The 17,672-nt window shown below is 43.3% G+C and overlaps 2 protein-coding genes across 8 annotated transcripts in view; one reads left to right on the top strand and one right to left on the bottom strand.

Moving 5' to 3' along the window:
- Window positions 1-17,672, top strand: part of Oprm1 (opioid receptor mu 1) — a 125,961-nt gene that overhangs the window by 53,100 nt on the left and 55,189 nt on the right. The window lies entirely within an intron of this gene.
- The window catches only part of Ipcef1 (interaction protein for cytohesin exchange factors 1), a 151,669-nt gene continuing 146,105 nt past the window's right edge, over window positions 12,109-17,672 (bottom strand). For all 7 annotated transcript variants that reach the window (XM_042677906.1, XM_042677826.1, XM_042677772.1 and 4 more), the window contains one exon: window positions 12,109-16,513. In XM_042677906.1, the coding sequence (XP_042533840.1) occupies window positions 16,313-16,513 (201 nt within the window). In that variant the 3' untranslated portion in view covers window positions 12,109-16,312. The remainder of the gene's footprint in view (window positions 16,514-17,672) is intronic.

Raw genomic sequence — 17,672 nt, forward strand, 5'->3', positions numbered from 1 at the left:
TTTCTTTCTTTCTTTCTTTCTTTTTTTTGAACTCTGGGCCTGGGCACTGTCCCTGCGCTCTTCAGCTCAAGGCAAGAGCGCTACTGCTTGAGCCACAGCGCCACTTCCTGAAATACAATTTCTTTCTATTTTCTTTCAACTATATCTTCTGTACATCAGTCTCAATTGGAAGTTGAAATCATTCTGTTTTCTGTACACAAGCTTGACTTCGTTGAAAACGTATGAATTATCACAACATCTGAACTTGTAAAATTCAGTGCCATTATTTATAACAATACTCCTTTAAAATTTTTCATGTTGATCACAACTATGTGAATGTTGGAATATAAACCCTCACGAATAGGAATTAAGTTAGAAATATTAATACATATGTGTATTCCTGCTGTATACCAAGTGAATATTCTATTACATGTTGAAAAAAAATGGTATCAATACCATTACATGAAATGATATATGGGAAAATACTTAACAAATACAAAGGAAATATATGTATACCTATGTTAAGAATTTCAAAAGAGAAATGTCATTCTCCACTAAATCATCCTTCCCTCCCTCGATTATGTATTTTCTGAACTTTTTTTAACAGTTTTAATTTAAAATGGGAAATAATCTTGTTCTCATTTTATTTTTTCCTCATTTTGTTATATGAACAAAGAGACTATTTTGCAAGCTTTATAACAAGAAGTTGAAACATCTCTATCCAATGTAGCAAATAAACAGGTTTTTTTTTATATAAAAGCTGTCAGTCTAAACAGTAGGTTTATGTCACTTGTCATTAGATATTTTTGTAACCTTGATGATACACATTTGCTGTCCAGAGATACTGTCTGCTATTGGAGAGAAGAATGTACTATGACAATGTACTATGTTTTTTTTAAAAAATCTGATATATTTTAACTTTTATTATTATCTTAAGTAGTTGTACAAAGGAGATTTATTAAAAACCTGAAACATCTCCACTCAATTTAGCAAATAAACTAGTTTTTAGTTAAATCTGCAATTTAGGTAACTAATAACATCTAATCTAAAAAACACCTGTTATGTTTCAGTGGCAAAAAAAAAAAAACCCATTTATCAAAATCCTATTAAGATTCTATTTGTATAAATTCCCTAATGAAGTTCAATTATAGTAAGCAGACTCTTGTCCATATAGTACTTTCCTCCCTCACAATAGAAATGGTTACAGAATTGTTCCTGGTTTCGTCCGTAGCTTTGAGCTGAATGTAACCTCCACAGTCAAGGCTTCTACCCATTAGTCTCTGGCGAGCATGCAGGGAAGGGAAGAAGGGTGGAATTCATCACTTCCCTTCAGCCAGGAATGACAAGAAGGCTGAGGTCCTGCAGAGAGGCGGCGTGACCAGAGACTCTGGGGCAGTGGCAGGGTCACGTCTTCATTTACAGTTGTCTGCCTAGCTGAAGACAATGTGGAAATGTCAGCTGTTACATGAAAAGTGTCTAAATACCTTAACCAATTTTGTGTACAAGTAGATGAAAATTCATCTTTCAAAACAGTATGAAATCCATAAATATAACAGCAATCACAGCTTGCTTCTAGAGTTTATTAAGAATTGCTCCCGCATCTACCTTTCAAAAATATTTCCCTGGAAATCCACATTTCACCACTATGCCCCTGCCAGAAAAACAGACAAATACATGAATTCTTTGTTAGGCTCGTGCACAAGGAAGAATGTTTACAAATCTACAACATTCTTTTCATTTTGATGACCTGGATGTTTCCTTTAAATATTTTAGTTTTGTGTGTTCACTATAATGGCTATCATAAAGGCTTCTTCTTACTAGAGGAAAAAAAAAACACCTGTGTTCACTTGTAGTTGAGACTACGCTCTCATTTCATACATTTTTAAGCTTCTCTTTTTTACCTTATACACATTCCATGTAGAACAATATGGCCAAATGTACCATTTAAAATAATCTCGTATTCCATCTACTTATGATCTCATATGTGGATCAAAATATTAACCAGTCTGTCAAACAGCCAGCCCATTCCTAAATTATTTTTGCATTATTCCTCTTTGACTATTTAAGATAGCTGAATGTAAATATATATGTATATAAATTTTTTTCAGTGTATTACTCCTGATGTGCCAGAATCTACAAACATTTTGTGCTGTATTGTGATGTTTTGCATGTAAGATTGTATGTGTGTGTATATATGATTAATAAAGCAAACTTAATAGTGATGCAAAGCTAATTTTACTTGTCTTTATTTCTCTCACCTAATAACTGATCGTTTACAAAGAATACTCTCTAGATACATGTTGCATGTAGACCAAGAGCCCGAGGATTATGATGACTTTAATCCTGAAAAAGAATTTCAGTGCAATTAAAAGAAGTAGACTTTTTGCCTTTGTGAGTTACATATAAATTTGCTACCCTTATCCCTGGACAACTATGACTTCTTAAGCTAGACTACCAAACAAACCAGGCAGAGGGGGGAAAAATCAGCGGCTATATACTACCCAGTTGAAAATATGGATATCTGCATTCATGACGAGCCTACTTTTCAAAAGTAAACATGCTACTGACATTTTAAGCAATAAAATCGTAAGAAACAAAGGAGTTCAATGGGGAGAGATTTACATCAAACTCGAACAATTTTTTTCTTAATGTGTCAGTAGTCTGAACATGAAAATACTTTATTGTAAGAAAAGAATTCTTTCAAAGTAACTACACAACTCCAGATTACTTACTAAATAGAGTTTAGTTAATATGGATGATTTGGGGAGAAAAAAACTGTGTGCTGATATGTGAAAAATGTACGGAGAATATTACCAAATGCAACTTCTTAATGTACACTTTTATTGCCATCTGCTGCTGCTCAAAACGTTTGAATGGTTTTTCTCTAATGATGTCAGGTCCCTTCCCACCACACCCAGGGGCCTTTTTTTTTTTTTTTTGTCGGTTGTGGGGCTTGAACTCTGGGCTTGCATGCTGTTCCGCAGCTCTTCAGCTCAAGGCAAGCACTCTACCGCTTGAGCCACAGACCCACTTTGGTTTTCTAGGGGTTTATTGGAGATAAGAGTCTCCCGGACTTTCCTGCCTGGGCTGGCTTTGAATCATGATCCTCAGATCTCAGCCTCCTGAGTAGCTAGGATTACAGGCGTGAACCACTGGTGCCCAGGTAGGAGCCTTCCTTCTTGGAGTGACTATACCACTAATGTGCCTTCTGTCCTCTTCTATGCTATAGTTTATTGGCTTAGAAATTCTTTGTGAATCTTACAGACACAAAACCTTCAAGTATCTTTTCCCGCTCTCAGAGCTGACCTGGTGGGCGTTGATTGGAAAGTATATTTCTCCTCACTTTGCTGTGACCTATATACACCCTCACCCAGGAACCTTATGTGGAGTGCTCTTTTTCTGCTTTGTATGCCCCACAGCTCGCTAGACATTGCTTCAGATCCTATAGCTTGAGAGTCAGTCTGCACTCACTAGCACTATGAGTCCTCCAATGTCTTTGTCTTCAAGATTGATTTCACTGTTCTTGGACCTTTGCATCTCCATGTAAATTTTGCCTTGCATTAGCTTATTAATTTCTGCAGGAAGGAAAGACCGCAGGGGTTATGATTAAAATAAAATGGTAAATGAGGTAAGGGAGGAATGGCCAATAGTTTGGTTGACTTTAGGTGTATTGACCAAACTTGGCATCCTCAAGGGAGGATGGATATATTTTTGGCCTCATGGTTTCAGAGATTTCAGTCCCTGAGACTTCAGCTGCAGTGACCTTGGGTTCTTGAGGAACTAAACTCGGAAATAGCTCCTGAGTGGCTCCGTGAAAGAAGGGAACTCTTGTGACTCCCGCCAGGGAGAATCATGAAACGAACTTCTAATTTTTCACCCTAGAGCCTGTGTTGGCTGGGGTCTGGTCAATTTCTGAACTGTCCTTGAAGCGTCCTCTGATTCATAGCTGGCTGTCATAAAAGCATGGGAGGCTGTGTCACATCAAAAATAAAACATAATGGAGTTGGAATCCCTGCAGTCCCAGCTACTCAGGAGGCAGAGGTAGAAGGAGAACACTCTGAGGCCAGCCCAAGTCAAAAGTTGGTGAAACCCCCAATTTTCTTTCTTTCTTTTTTTTTTGGTCGGTTGTGGGGCCTGAACTCTGGGCCTGGGCACTGTCCCTCAGCTCTTCAGCTCAAGGCTAGCGCTCTACCACTTGAGCGTCAGCCCCACTTCCAGATTTTTCTGCTTATGTGGTGCTGAGGAATCGAACCCAGGGCCTCATGCATGTAAGGCAAGCGCTCCACCACTGAGCCACCTTCCCAGCCCTGAAACCCCCAATTTTCAAAACAAGTGGGGGTGTGGTAGCACAGCCCTGTTATCCCAGCGACTCAGGAAGCAGAGATAAGAAGATCATAGGCAGGCTAGCCAGGCAAAATCCAGCATACTATCTGAGAAAAATGAGTGGAGGGGTGGAATCCGTCCAAGTGTATTACACACCTGTATAGAAATGTCACAATGAAATTCCTTTGTGTGACTAATTGATATGACTAAAAATCAAATAATAATTTAAAGCAAACAAAAAGACAACTAAAGGCCATGCTTCCACCGGTGGAGGCTATGAGTTCTACCCTCAGAATCACTGAAGAAGAAAAAAATCTTTCAGAGTATTTGATGTGCTCGTTCTTAGAAGTGAACAGAAGTGAGTCTCATTCTGGTCACGCTTTAGGTTTCCCTGATTGTGTATAATAAAAAAGTGCCAATGCTTGGGTCCTGCTCCGCTTGGGTCTGGGCGCTGTGTGTTCAGAGCCGAGCGTTGGCTGGAACAAGTAGCGCTGCTTATGGAGGACAGAGAGCCTTCTAGAAAGAGTGGGCCTTCTAGACTCCTGTAGCTGGTGTAAGAGTTCAGCGAGCACACAGCGATGGGAAGAGGAGGGGACATGTCCAGTGGTGGAGAGATCAGGAGCAGGTTAGCCCTTCCCAAGTAGTTTCCCATTGCAATTCGTCTCAAGCTCTTTGAGATGTGACCATCTCCTGCCTATAAAATTTCTTCAGCATGGTGCACATGGCGATCCGGAGAAATTACCTTAGAAGAGCTACAGTGTCACCAGCACAGGGCAGCCGGCTTTTGAGCAGCGCTCTGTTTGCAGCTCCATCCATACCCAAATCACTGACAAGTCAGGAAGACACCTCTGAACTGTGATCCATCCGTCAGATTCTCCTTCAGTAAAGAAACAGCGTTCCAATGTCTGGAGCTGGTCTAGCATTCGGTCATGAGTGTGTGATCTAGCTAACGCACTTGCAGAAAAACCATCACAGTGAAAGACATTTCAGAACCCTGGCAAGAGTGTCCCTAGCCTGCACGTCACTTGTTAGAAATTCCAACTGATGTCTTTCATCTGTTCCCCTCTTCACCAAAAGGGAGATATGATCTGCAGGCCAAAATGGACAGAAGCAGGAACGGGGAGCCAACTGTCACAGTTTAAATTTCCGAGGGAAATCACACTCGAAGCAGTCTAAGCTGAAGGCAGCTGAGGAAGCCAGAGTGCAGGTTTCTGGCGCCATGTTCCCTGCCCTGGAGATAAAACCAGCTCCTAGGCCCGGAACATTGATATGCAAGGCGCTCTCAGCCTATGAGTCAGTTTTCTTCTAGATGCAATTAGCAATTACCAGCTTTTATTCAGTGAATGGGAGTCAGGCAAACAGACAGACACTGACAGTCTGTCATTACTGCACAAAAGAACTGCAGCTTTTATCCTTCCCAGAGGAAGTTCGACTTTAAGAACTCCTCAACTTTCAAACTCACACACTTCCCAGACCTATGATTTATTTCACCGTCAACCTTAAAAATAATATAACGCTCATCCATTTCTATTTGAGGAGCGGGTGCCGGTGTGCCTTCTGAAGTCTCTGTGCCACCCGCCTGAGAATGCAAGGAGAAGTCCGTGGAAGATTCAAGAACCTGATCGGCTCGAAGAGGGTACCAGCATCTGCTCCCTGCCCTTTGACCCCCTTCTTAGAGGTGGGAGCCCCTTCTGCAAACTGATTTACTTTGCTGTTGCTAACTGTACAGATGCTTCCCTCCTGTGGTCAAACCAACTGGATAATGACTCATCACATGCTAGTTTTATGCCAGCTTTAGACACTGGTAGAGTCAAGATTGAACCCATGGCCCAACACTCAGCCTCCACTCTCCAGTACTAAGAGTTTGTTCAAGCCAGAGGAATGAAGGCAAAGATATCCTTAACACTCCTTGGTGGTCTGTCTAGTGGTTAGGATTCAGTGCTCCCCAACTGGAATTAAATTCACTTCCAACATTCCTAGATACATGATTGGGGCCAAAGCATGTAACTACTCCGAGCCTTGGTTTTGTTTTCTCATTTAGAGGACAGGAGCTAATTCTTGTAAACTAATGCATCTAGAACGTGCACTCTTGCACACAGAACATCGCACTCTACATGAGAAGACAAATATTGCCGTGAGTTGCCTTACACCCACTTGCATCCAAAAGTCCAGTCCTTCCCAGACTTCGCTACTGAGTTCTTGCCTCTTAGAGGCCTTGATGGGGCTGGGGGTGGTGGGACACCAGGCAGTCTCAGATCTGACATTATCCTGGGGCATCAACGTCCGTCCCAGCCCAGAGACCTTGCTGGTGGCCCGGCTTAGGACCAGATTTCACAGGAGGCTTGTGGGCAGACCCGTGGCACCCAAGGAATCATGAGATTTCTCATCACTCCCTAGGTCCTCAGGCACTTGAAAAGCACAGAACCTGCAAATCTCTTCCACTCTGGACCTGTCATCACTCCACCAATCTTTGACCCTCTCCAGAAACTTCTAGCCTTTGGATGTCTAAGCTCTGTTAGTTCCCTCAGTCTCAGCTGAGAGTCTCCAATGAAAAGAAATGGTCACACCTGAGCAAGACAAAAAAGGGGAAAAGGAGAGAAGATATATGTTGGCAATAGCAGAAATAACATTATAATTATTATATAATAACAACATCAAGAGTCATCAGCACAGACCCCACAGACACTGAAAGGATGAGAAATCCACATAACAAAATCACAAACTGCCACAACTCACTCAATATGAAACAGATAAGGCAAATATCCCCTAGAAAACCAATTATCGGGGCTGGGAAGGTGGCTCAGTGGTAGAGCGCTTGCCTTGCATGCCTGAGGCCCTGGGTTCGATTCCTCAACACCACATAAGCAAAAAAAGAAAAAAGCCGGAAGTGGCACTGTGGCTCAAGTGGTAGAGCGCTAGCCTTGAGCTGAAGAGCTGAGGGACAGCGCCCAGGCCCAGAGTTCAGGCCCATGACCGGACCCAAAATAAAAAAAAAGAAAGAAAAGAAAACCAATTATCTTCATGCCCGAAAAAATACTATTAGACAATTCTACTGCCTATTTAAAGACGAGTTAACACCAATTCCATACATCTCTCCCAGAGAATAAGAGAAAACTACTAATTTGCTTTCTATCATTTCTGTTACACTCATAACAAAACCAGCTAAAGATTAGCAGAAAGTAAGTTTACGGACCAGTAACCCTCATGGATATAGAAATGTATTAACAAAAGGAATTCAGCTGTATATGAAAAGCATTATTACACAATGATGAACAGGAGCTTATTCCAGAAATGTGAGGTTTGTTTGCTATTCAAGAATAAACCAGGGCTGGGAAGGTGGTTCAGTGGTAGAGCGCTTGCCTTGCATGCCTGAGGCCCTGGGTTCGATTCCTCAGCACCACATAAGCAAAAAGAAAAAAGCTGGAAGTGGCGCTGTGGCTCAAGTGGTAGAGCACTAGCTTTGATCTGAAGAGCCAAGGGACAGCACACCCAGGCCCAGAGTTCAGGCCCCAGGACCAGACCCCCCCAAAAAAATAAATAAATAAACCAAAAGCCATTGTGTCAGAGAAGAAAACATAATGACTCTATTAATCAACGCAAAAAAATTCACTTGGCAAAATGTAACTCCCATTCACCCTACACACGCTGACAAAGGACAAGTCAATTTGGTAACAGATATTCTTCAACTTGATAATAAACATCCACTGAAAAACAACACAAGTTGCTGAACAGCTGAATGTTTTTGCAAAGGCTGAGAATGAGGCTGAGCGCAAGGCCAAGGAGGCCACTCTTGCTACTCTACACAGCAAAATAAAAAGTCATACAGCTCAGAGAAGAAGGAAAAAAAAACCCTTATCCATTTTCAGATGACATGATTGTGTAGAAAATCCCAAGAAATCTTTATTTAAAAAATAAAAGAAAACCATTTTTGGACAAGAAAATCACAGGAGTCAAAATAAGCACGCACAAAAATCAACCATATTTATTTCTATATACTTGTAATGGACCTGGGGCCCCCAAAATTAAAAATGCAATACCATTTATAATCGCTGAAATATGAAATACTTACGGGTTAACCTAACAGACATGTACAACACTCATTCGTGGTAAATTGAGGAATACCGGTGTGGGGAGCTCAAGAGATCTCCCTAAGTGGAAAGAGTCATCTTCCTCCTGGTCCACACGTTCTGGGTTCTCCTCGGCCCCCACCACCACTCTTTCAGACCAAGACCCTCTCTCTGAGTCTTCTGAGTCCCTGGTTATTGTGAACTTAGCAGCCAAGTTTCTATAATCCACTTTTTCTTTTCTTTTCTTTTTTTCTTTTGGTCATGGGGCTTGAACTCTGGGCCTGGGCGCTATCCCTCAGCTTTTCAGCTCAAGGCAAGTGCTCTACCACTTGAGCCACAGCCCCACTTCTGGTTTTCTAAGTGGCTTACTGGAAATAAGAGTCTCATGGACTTTCCTGTCCAGGTTGGCTGTAAACCATAATCCTTAGATCTCACCCTCCTAAGTAGCTAGGATTACAGGTGTGAGCCACTAGAGCCTGGCTTCCACTTTTTCTTTTTTGGGGGAGGGAGGGGTCATGGGGCCTGAACTCTGGGCCTGGGCGCTGTCCCTCAGCTCTTTAGATCAAGGCTAGCACTCTACCACTTGAGCCACAGCGTCACTTCCAGCTTTTATTTTCTGCTTATGTGGTGCTGAGGAATCAAATCCAGGGCCTCATGCATGCAAGGCAAGCGCTCTACCACTGAGCCACCTTCCCAGATCTCCACTTTTTCTTAATTATACTTTTATGATCTTTATGAAGTTGTACAAAGACGTTACCATGACACCTTTGACTGGGCAGGTTGTTCTAGGCATGGGATTACCAAATAATGCCACAGGGTTTGTAGGTTGAACTATTCAACGTTTAAAACATGTTAGTCCTCCCAATGCAAATCCTGTTAGATTCACAGCAAGGATTTTTCTAAGATATAATACATAGACGAGATTATTCTAAATTTTACGCAAAAGGGCAAGGAACAAAAATAGCTAAGGCATTCTGAAAAAGAGGAAGAAAGTGGGAGGAAGCAATCTGCCCTATTTCAATACTTATTTATAATCAAACTGTGGTACAAAGGGACATAGATAGAGATCAAATGTACAGAACAGAGAACCAGAAATAGACAGACAAATAAACCAGACGTACTTATGACAAAGGTTGAAATCAATTCAATGGAAGGAAATAATTTTCAACAAATAGTACTAAAGCATCCATAGATAAGAAGGAAAAAAGAACCTTGATTCATAAGATCTACAAGCATCATACCAGAAACAAAGCATATGGCATTTTCCTTGGTAAAATGGCCTAGTGATCAGGGAATATTTCAGTGGGCCTCTCTGCAAAGCACTGTCTTACTAGAGAGAAAGATATTGCCCTAATTTGGACATCTAAATAAAGAAGGTGGGAGAGGAGATTTCATACAGTCGACTCCAGTTACTAATCTGTGACGCTAATGTGAACACTTCCATTCCCACCAAAGTTTTTCAGGTGTGCAATGACACCTTTAATGCATAAGACATAAAATCAGTGCACCGGATGTGCTGTGTGATCTGATATTCCATAGGAGATTAGGTCCTAAGTTAACATGACACATGAAGCAACAAAAGGCAATTTGCATTCTGGTTTCATTGTCAGAGCTTACAGACTATTGACCAGGAGAAATATATCGCCTTCAATGTGCCATTCTTACTGGGCATATTGAACTTATCCTCCCATAACATAGGACCAAAAGGACTCCATATATGAAAGACACACATACAGCCGTGACAACAGTCTCAGGTCAGGCGACCTAAAAAGAGCCAGGGAGAAGAAGCTTTGTTGAAATGGTGCATTGAGCAGGGCTGAGAACATGATGGCCTGTAGCTTAACCGTTCCTTGTGGGAGATCGCCTCTTCTTATGGCTGAGGTCTAGAGACCAATCATGGGATTGTAGACTCTCTCTTGAAGAAGCTGACTTCGGTTTTCTGCATGTCCTACTCTGAAAACTTTCTGGGAGATCCCAAGAATATCGTGTAATGTTTCTTGGCTCCTAGGTGTCTTATCTCTAGAAGATCATGAGCTCTTATCATTTCCCAAAAGCTGAATGGCCGGCACCCTTGCCATTCAAACCTTACCCGAGACAGCGATTCTCTGTCCACCACCTGACTTCTGACTCTCTAAGTGCTGCTCCCTGGCCGCTAGTGTGCCAGAAGTCCCTCATCCCCCTTGCTGGGAAAGAGTTTCTCTTCCTTGGTGGTGTCTTCCACTGGCAAGCACAGCCTCCAGAGAACAGCGCCGGAAGCCTCCAATGAGGCTGGCGGCCGCCTCACCCTCCCATTCCCATTGCCTTGATGGCATCTTGGGGGAGTCCTACAACGCGTCTTCAACTGGTGCGCTTCTGATTCTCCTTTGAGGAGCCTTTTGCCTACTTCTCTCAGCCTGTGGATCCCTCCTCCATAGCATCCCTTGTCGGTTCTAACGTCTCTACTTTGTAGAATGTGAGGCCATGCTTTTTTGCCAGGCTCCAAAGGAGCGCCATCTTGGGAGCGTTTTAGGCCTGTCTTTCTGGACTCCTGATAGGACATCCGTATCTGAAGCCTGGTGTGACGTGCTCTATCTAGCCTGGTATTCTGCTCATACTCCTTGGTCAACCTGTTCCTTCGGGATCTCCCTCCAGGTGTTGTGTCCTGGCTTCCTGTCAGCTGGCCAATTCCATTTTGCAAGTGTGTGCCAATGCTTCCCTCTTTCAGCCAAACTGCCACTTCCCCAGTTACATCATGCTGAGACTGACCTTATTAACGCTAGCGCTGAAGCTGACCGTACTGGCAGGTTAGGCAGCAAGGAGAGCAAGTGAGGAAAGAAACTTGCAGAATATCATCATGGTCTCTGAAAAGTGCAATCAGGGAAATTTACAGGCCTAAGACAAAAAGAGTGGTTTTTTAAAAAAAAGAAAGAAGGAAGGAAGGAAAGAAGAGGGGATAGAGAGAGTAAGAGAGAGAGAGAAATACTTGGTAGAGGCTAGATAAAGGAGAAAAAGAAGATGCAGCTCAGCTGGTAGGAGAAAAACTGGGAGAGAAGTAGGAAAAAATTCTTCATTTCTGTACACCACAGGAGGCCTGGAAACAATCTGCTCTTCTATTTGTATATTTTCTTTGTTCATTTTCCTTAAAAATATTGTAGGTGTTTTAATAAATGTATGTGTCATTGGTTGTATCTTTCATGTCACAATTCTTTTAAATTCTTTTAACATCTCTCAATAAAATGAATGGGGTTAGCCCATAAAGATAAGAGGTACAAAACAAAAACAAAACAAAACAAAAAAATTTCTTCATACGTGTCAAGAATGTTTTAAAGGTATGCAGTTCTCTAGGAATAATGGGGAAAGTGGATATCAGAAGTTGCAATTTAATCACCTGGGGTTATAAGACTCTACCTGTCAGCCTGGACTTTGAGAGTCTGCGTTTCCTTTATTCCAAGGGGAAAAAAAAAAAAAAAGATAAGAGGTACTAAGAGATATAAATTAAATTTTGTGGACCACTGGGAAATTTTGAAAAAAATCTAATATAATACTAAATAAATAAACCTAAATAAATCTAAATAAACCTGTAAGCCAAGAGACGCTGAAGACCACAGCGGCTGTTGCTGCCATTGATGCCCCCAACATAATTAGGTGTTTTATCTTCAATTAAGTTTCTGGAATCAATTATTCTCAAGATAGCCACCAGAGGGCGCAAGAACCCTTGTAGAAGATCAAAGTGCAGCCATTAAGCACCTCCCAGCTACAGAATTTTGTTTTATTTTTGTTTTTCTTTAAGGAAGAAACTGTGCAAGGCAGACAATTGAACACCAGTAATATGTTTCCAATTTTTTCCCCACGTTACTGTACTACATACATTTTCATTTGTTTTTATTCCTTACAAGTCAATCGCAAAACCATAAAGCAGGAGAAATGAACCATGCCTTTTTTTTTTTTTTAAATCAGTTTAGTTAGCCAAAAAGAGTCAACGACAACTATGACAATGAAGAACAAAAGCACAATGAAATTTAAGGTATTAGTTTCACATGTACATCTTGCCCCCAGACACCATGCAGCGTTACAAGTCAAATCCCTGTCATGCTCAGAGATTACAATATGTGGTGCTTGCAAATGCTAGTTTTTATTATAGGGTGTTCAATATCTCCATGGTACATGCTTCCCTTTGGGTTCAAGGTAAAGAAATGTCAATGCAGAGCAATGAAGTTCTGAAATATCAAGAGAAATGTGAACTTTTTTTCAGGTTGAACTCTGTGATGCTTTCTGTGTGGTATTGTGGTCATATGGGAAAGAGTTCAAGATGTCTGTAAGAGGCAAAGAAATCATTTCCTGTCTCAGCACAGAAAAGCTTGTGGCTGTTCGAGGTCTCATCCTAGGAGGTCTATTATAATCACTACCACTTCATGTGGTTTGCAAAATATCTAGTTTAAAGGGCTTTTCTTGTCAATTATGGGGGATAAAATCTTAGGCAAGTACTTGCTTCCTATTTCTAGGACTTGATTTCTCGTGTGGGTAAGTATACAAAAATATCACAAAGGAAAGACATTGGAAAATCTCTGTCATGTGACACATTCTGCTACACCAAAGAAGACAGACATCCTACAACTTTCCCTTGTCACAGCAGCTTTCAAGATAAAATGACATTTGGCTCTCACCTAACTGACTCACTAAAGCCGTTGGTGTCGGGAGAGCAAAATACAGTCACTCTTCCTTACCAAGAATCTGACTGAAATTTAAATATGGCTTTCGTCAGCATAGCACCTCTCTGTAAAAAACTTACAAAATATTTTCCTTTCAGTCAGTTTCAGGTCCATTATAGCTTGCGATTTGAAGTCCCCCTCCCCCAGGAGACTGAGAAAGGAAGATGAGAGCACTGACCCTTAATCACTAACCTGGGTCTCTGATTTATGACTTGATGTGCTTCCGGGGGGTGAGGAACGGGCACTTTCCATTTGTCCAAATCTATCACCATTCATAGATGGTCATTCATCTGAAGGCTTCACAGTACTAACCAGTGGTACAATTTACAGAGGGAAAAAGACCAGGTCAGGTCTTGGTTCCCAGAAAACCCAGAAGCTCCCTCCGATTTCCCATGGAAGGCTGAGCAGAGAGCCACCAAGGCCAGCAGGGTCCCGGTCAGTCCTTTCCCTGGACACAGAGCACAGCACCCAGCTTAGACCAACTGTCACCTCAGGACTGGGGCATTGCGGATTCTGCCAAAAAAGAGGCAAGGCTGCAAGGGTCTGAGAGGCCTGAGGTTCCCCCTTACACCTGGCTCTCTGAGGTGGGGCCTTGGCCAAGGTACTTGATAGAAGCCTCAGTGCTGACCCCGGTCACCCAGTGCCATGGGGCAGCGGGCAGGGTCAGGGCTGGGCTGCAAAGGCCAAAGTGCTGTGCGTGCAAGGCGTGCGTGCATTCACCCTGAAATCTAACTCCAGCCGTAATCCTCGGGTGGAGTGTGTGAGTTAGGATTCTCTCCAGGACTTGGATTCTGAGCTTTGAGCCACTGCAGCCATTCCTCAAAGGGACAGAATCACCTCAAATGCAAGAAGGATGTGGGATTCCGCGTTTGTTTTCAGGGCAGCAGGGGTGCGGGTCTCCTAGGAGGCTCCCTCTGGGTCTACAGGCTCGGGCAGCCAGAGAGGTCGCTTCCACAAACCCAGAGTCCAAGGCCACAGTTCTGATGGCTGTAGCGAGTGCTGGAAGTCTGGAGGGGCTGAAGCACAGTGATCCTCGGCTGCTTACTGGGCAGCCTGGCTCTGGGTCTTCACAGGACACCTTCCTCCAGTACAGGGGTCTCTCCTTTCACCCCAACATCCATTTCGGGGACACACATGACAGCACAGTATCTATTGCTTTTCCCCACTTTTCTCAGACCAGAAAAGTGACTTGAGACCAAGACAGAAATCGCCAGGGATCCTACGCGCCACCCGCTCTTCCTGTCACTTTCCTCCTTCCCCTTCTGCCCCTGAGCACAGGCCACAGGTCAGCAATCCCTGCTTCCTAGCTCAAGCTAATGAAAGCATTTATTTACAAAGGAGGAAAAAGGACCCAGTGGGCGTTTTTCACATTAAATTTGAATTGTAATGAGGGTGGTAAAAGGTCAATTAAATTCGTATTAATAAAAAAAAACAGGCCAAAGTAAATATACCAGTAAATTCCCCCGATCAAAAATGTTTGGAGCTCCTTCAACCTGCCTTCTGGATTTTCTATTGTGTTCTTTCTTAACCCTTGTTTACAGAGACTGAAGACATTTTAGGCTGGAGAAAACACTCAGCCACTATTTCCGCTGCATGCACAGATGCAAACGGGGTGGTTATTTCCACATGAATGGCAAGCCACAACTGCAGAGTTATGACATAGTGAGGTGTGTCATGTCAACAACTTTCCGAGGGCAGGGAGGGCCCGTGGCCCTGGTGGGTCATGGTTCTTCTCATGATGAGAAAGCTTCATTGTGCTAAGCTATGAAGACAAACGGAGTTGGTTTTCTTTGAGCAAGCTTTAATAACAAACCCCCAAACCCATACTCTTTAGCAAGGAGATTGTATTAAATTTTGTGTTTCATTTGGTCTAGAGTTTATGGATGTAAGTGTCGTAAAGCTTTAGGTTTAGTTAAGAGGCTGGCTTAGGATAGAAAAACTTAAGGGCAGGATCTGGAGAGATTGAGAAGGAGGGAGAAGAGGAAAGTGAGAGAGAAAAAGAGAAAGAGAGAGAAAGAGCAAGCAAGCTGGAGAGACGAAATGATCAACACATGCTCCATATTTTCCCCACAGGATTTCCTGAGCATTCCTGACAGCATATAGTGCAACATAATTCTCGTACATCAATACTATGCTTACTTCTCTCAGGCAAAAAGTATATATACTTCCAGAATTTATATTACCAAACCAACCATATAATAGTATATCATCTTTGAGAACACTATAATTGGAACTTCTATAAATATATTTAAATAAGAAACATAGATTGCTGTCCACATAACACACAGTGGAACACATAAACATACAAAAATAAAACAATCCTATTTAACTCCATTGTTGATGTTGTTTGGTTCATTTGTGCGCATCCCCTCTCCTCCCCCTTCCCCAGGTAGAAATAACGCTGAAGCCAGAATCATCTCTCCATGTTGATCCCAGGAAAACTGGGTATGAATTCATATCGTGTGACAGGCGCCAGAGCCCAAGACAACATCAGCCTGGTCTTCCTGGTCGGGCTGAGTGCCAGCTATTTGTGGAAGTTAGCCGGGAGTAGAGGCCTTCAACTATAATAAGAGTCTTTGTTCTGGGTTGCTCTGAAGAAAAGCAACATTACTCACAGTCTTCCACCTGGGAAAAGGGAAAATATCAACATGACTCTTGAGTTGAGTCTACAGCATGCCCCGGCCTGAGCCTCCATAAAGAATTTCTCCACTGACAAAGGATCCATACTTTACTCACACAAGAGGTGAGACATTTCTAGTCCATGATGCAACGTGTATCTTGTCCCACCTACTTCTACAGAGAACATTCCTGCACTGGAAATGTCCCTTGGAGAATGGCACTGTCATCAGAGTGAGGACCCACTAGCATGCTTCTTTTGGAACACAGGGTGTGTCTGTGAGTCATGATCACCAATGACACCGGATCTCTTGTCTGTGGTAAGTTGTCATTTTCTCAAAAGCCAGGACAGAGGACACATTACTCAGGTGCCATCCGGCATCCCCCTTGATGTGAGCCCCGGGTAGAACACAGAAACCAGTCTAGTCAACTGACCACCAACACCCCAGTCTTGATCATGGTGACAGACTTGGGACAAGAAGCCCTGCTGTCTTCGGGGATGGTCTTCACCTAAGGGGCAGCTCCGAAGGGGGGGCGGTGAGGGACAGACTGGGTTTCATCTAGGAGGAAATGCAGCATCTTGTAGAGCTGTTTGCCGGACGAGGTAAGAGGTCAGAGGGGGAGAATCCTGGCTTTGTCTCAGATAGAATTTTCCACACAGGTGGAAGACGGCTCCTGGAGCTCCTCAGAGGTGTTGTCCGAGGCGGACGGGGTCTGCTGCTGCTGATAGATGTCCTGGATCAGCAAGGTGTTCATCACCTTCCATTCTCTGTATTTCCTGGCTGTCAATTTGGGATCGTCCAGCAGCTGGTTAATCATGGCCAGATCGTGTTCTTTACACTGGAAAAGAGAGAGGAGAGGGCCGTGAGTGTCTTCATTTGCATAACTCCACCATTATCCACCCTTTCACAAACACGCACATACACACAGTCATTACGAAAGCGTCAAAACGGTTCTGCACATTCGTACACCGAGCCTAAGAGACGGGGTAGGCTATTCGTCAGGAAGCCACGTTCTATGCCCAAGAACTAGTGGAGAGCTGGCCAGAGAGTCATTGTCAGCCTCTATGCTGTTCTTCCCGAATCTGCCCACTGTGCCAAACCAAGGTGAACACAAAAGGCACACTCCTGTGGTAGAGAAGGGACCAAAGCCCCACTGACACCCTAGTCCCTCCTCCACGGGAGACCTAGAGGCACGAGACTCACACAGACAGAAACGGAAACAATGCCTGTCTCTTCTCTTAAGTCGGTTCCTGGTTACTTAGTGGTAGATAACTGTATAAAAGTCACTGAATTCATCCACTATATGAGCACCGCAATGGAGAATAACAGGGCCCAGGAACCCGTGAGCCCGGAAAGCCTTTGCTTCCACAGTCAGGTCACTGTTCTGTTGAGGTCTGGGTCTTTGGTCTGCTTGCTCTGTGGTGAGTCTGGGGGCCATATTCTTTCTCTGACAAATGGATGAGGCTGTGCATGCTCCTACATGTTGGCCTCCCTGAGTCGTAGCCTCTGGAGGATATCTACTTCCCTGAGGGCCAGTATTTTCCCTTCCGCATGTGTCCATGTCTTTCCCATTGGTGCATGGCAAATGCCTCTGTGCTGTTTTAACAGGAATGGCCACAGGTAGTCAGTTCAATCCCATGCTGCCGCCGCTGGCTTCCCCCTGGCCTGAGTTGAGCTTGTATTCCTCACCATTGTCACTATTCCAGTATCCAGGGTGGCCCACACAGGGGGTACAGGGACCCACAACAGTGCCTGGCCCCAGTGCAACTCAGCAATCAGCGGTTTGAGGTTAAACACTATTTCACCACGATCAACTCTCAGCAACAAGCAAGACAGCAAAACCCTCACATACACTGACAAACTTACACTGGATGAGCCCACCTCCCAACCAGCCCTGCACACACTGTGGGCTGGAAATTCGTGACATCTTTTCACCATCAAACGCGAGGGAAGTTCTTGTATTTGGAATATCTTGGTATAATTAAAAGATACTTTTC

The sequence above is a fragment of the Dipodomys spectabilis genome, unplaced genomic scaffold (assembly GCF_019054845.1).
Source record: "Dipodomys spectabilis isolate Male_0828 unplaced genomic scaffold, ASM1905484v1 ptg000001l, whole genome shotgun sequence".
NCBI classification, from domain to species: domain Eukaryota; kingdom Metazoa; phylum Chordata; class Mammalia; order Rodentia; family Heteromyidae; genus Dipodomys; species Dipodomys spectabilis.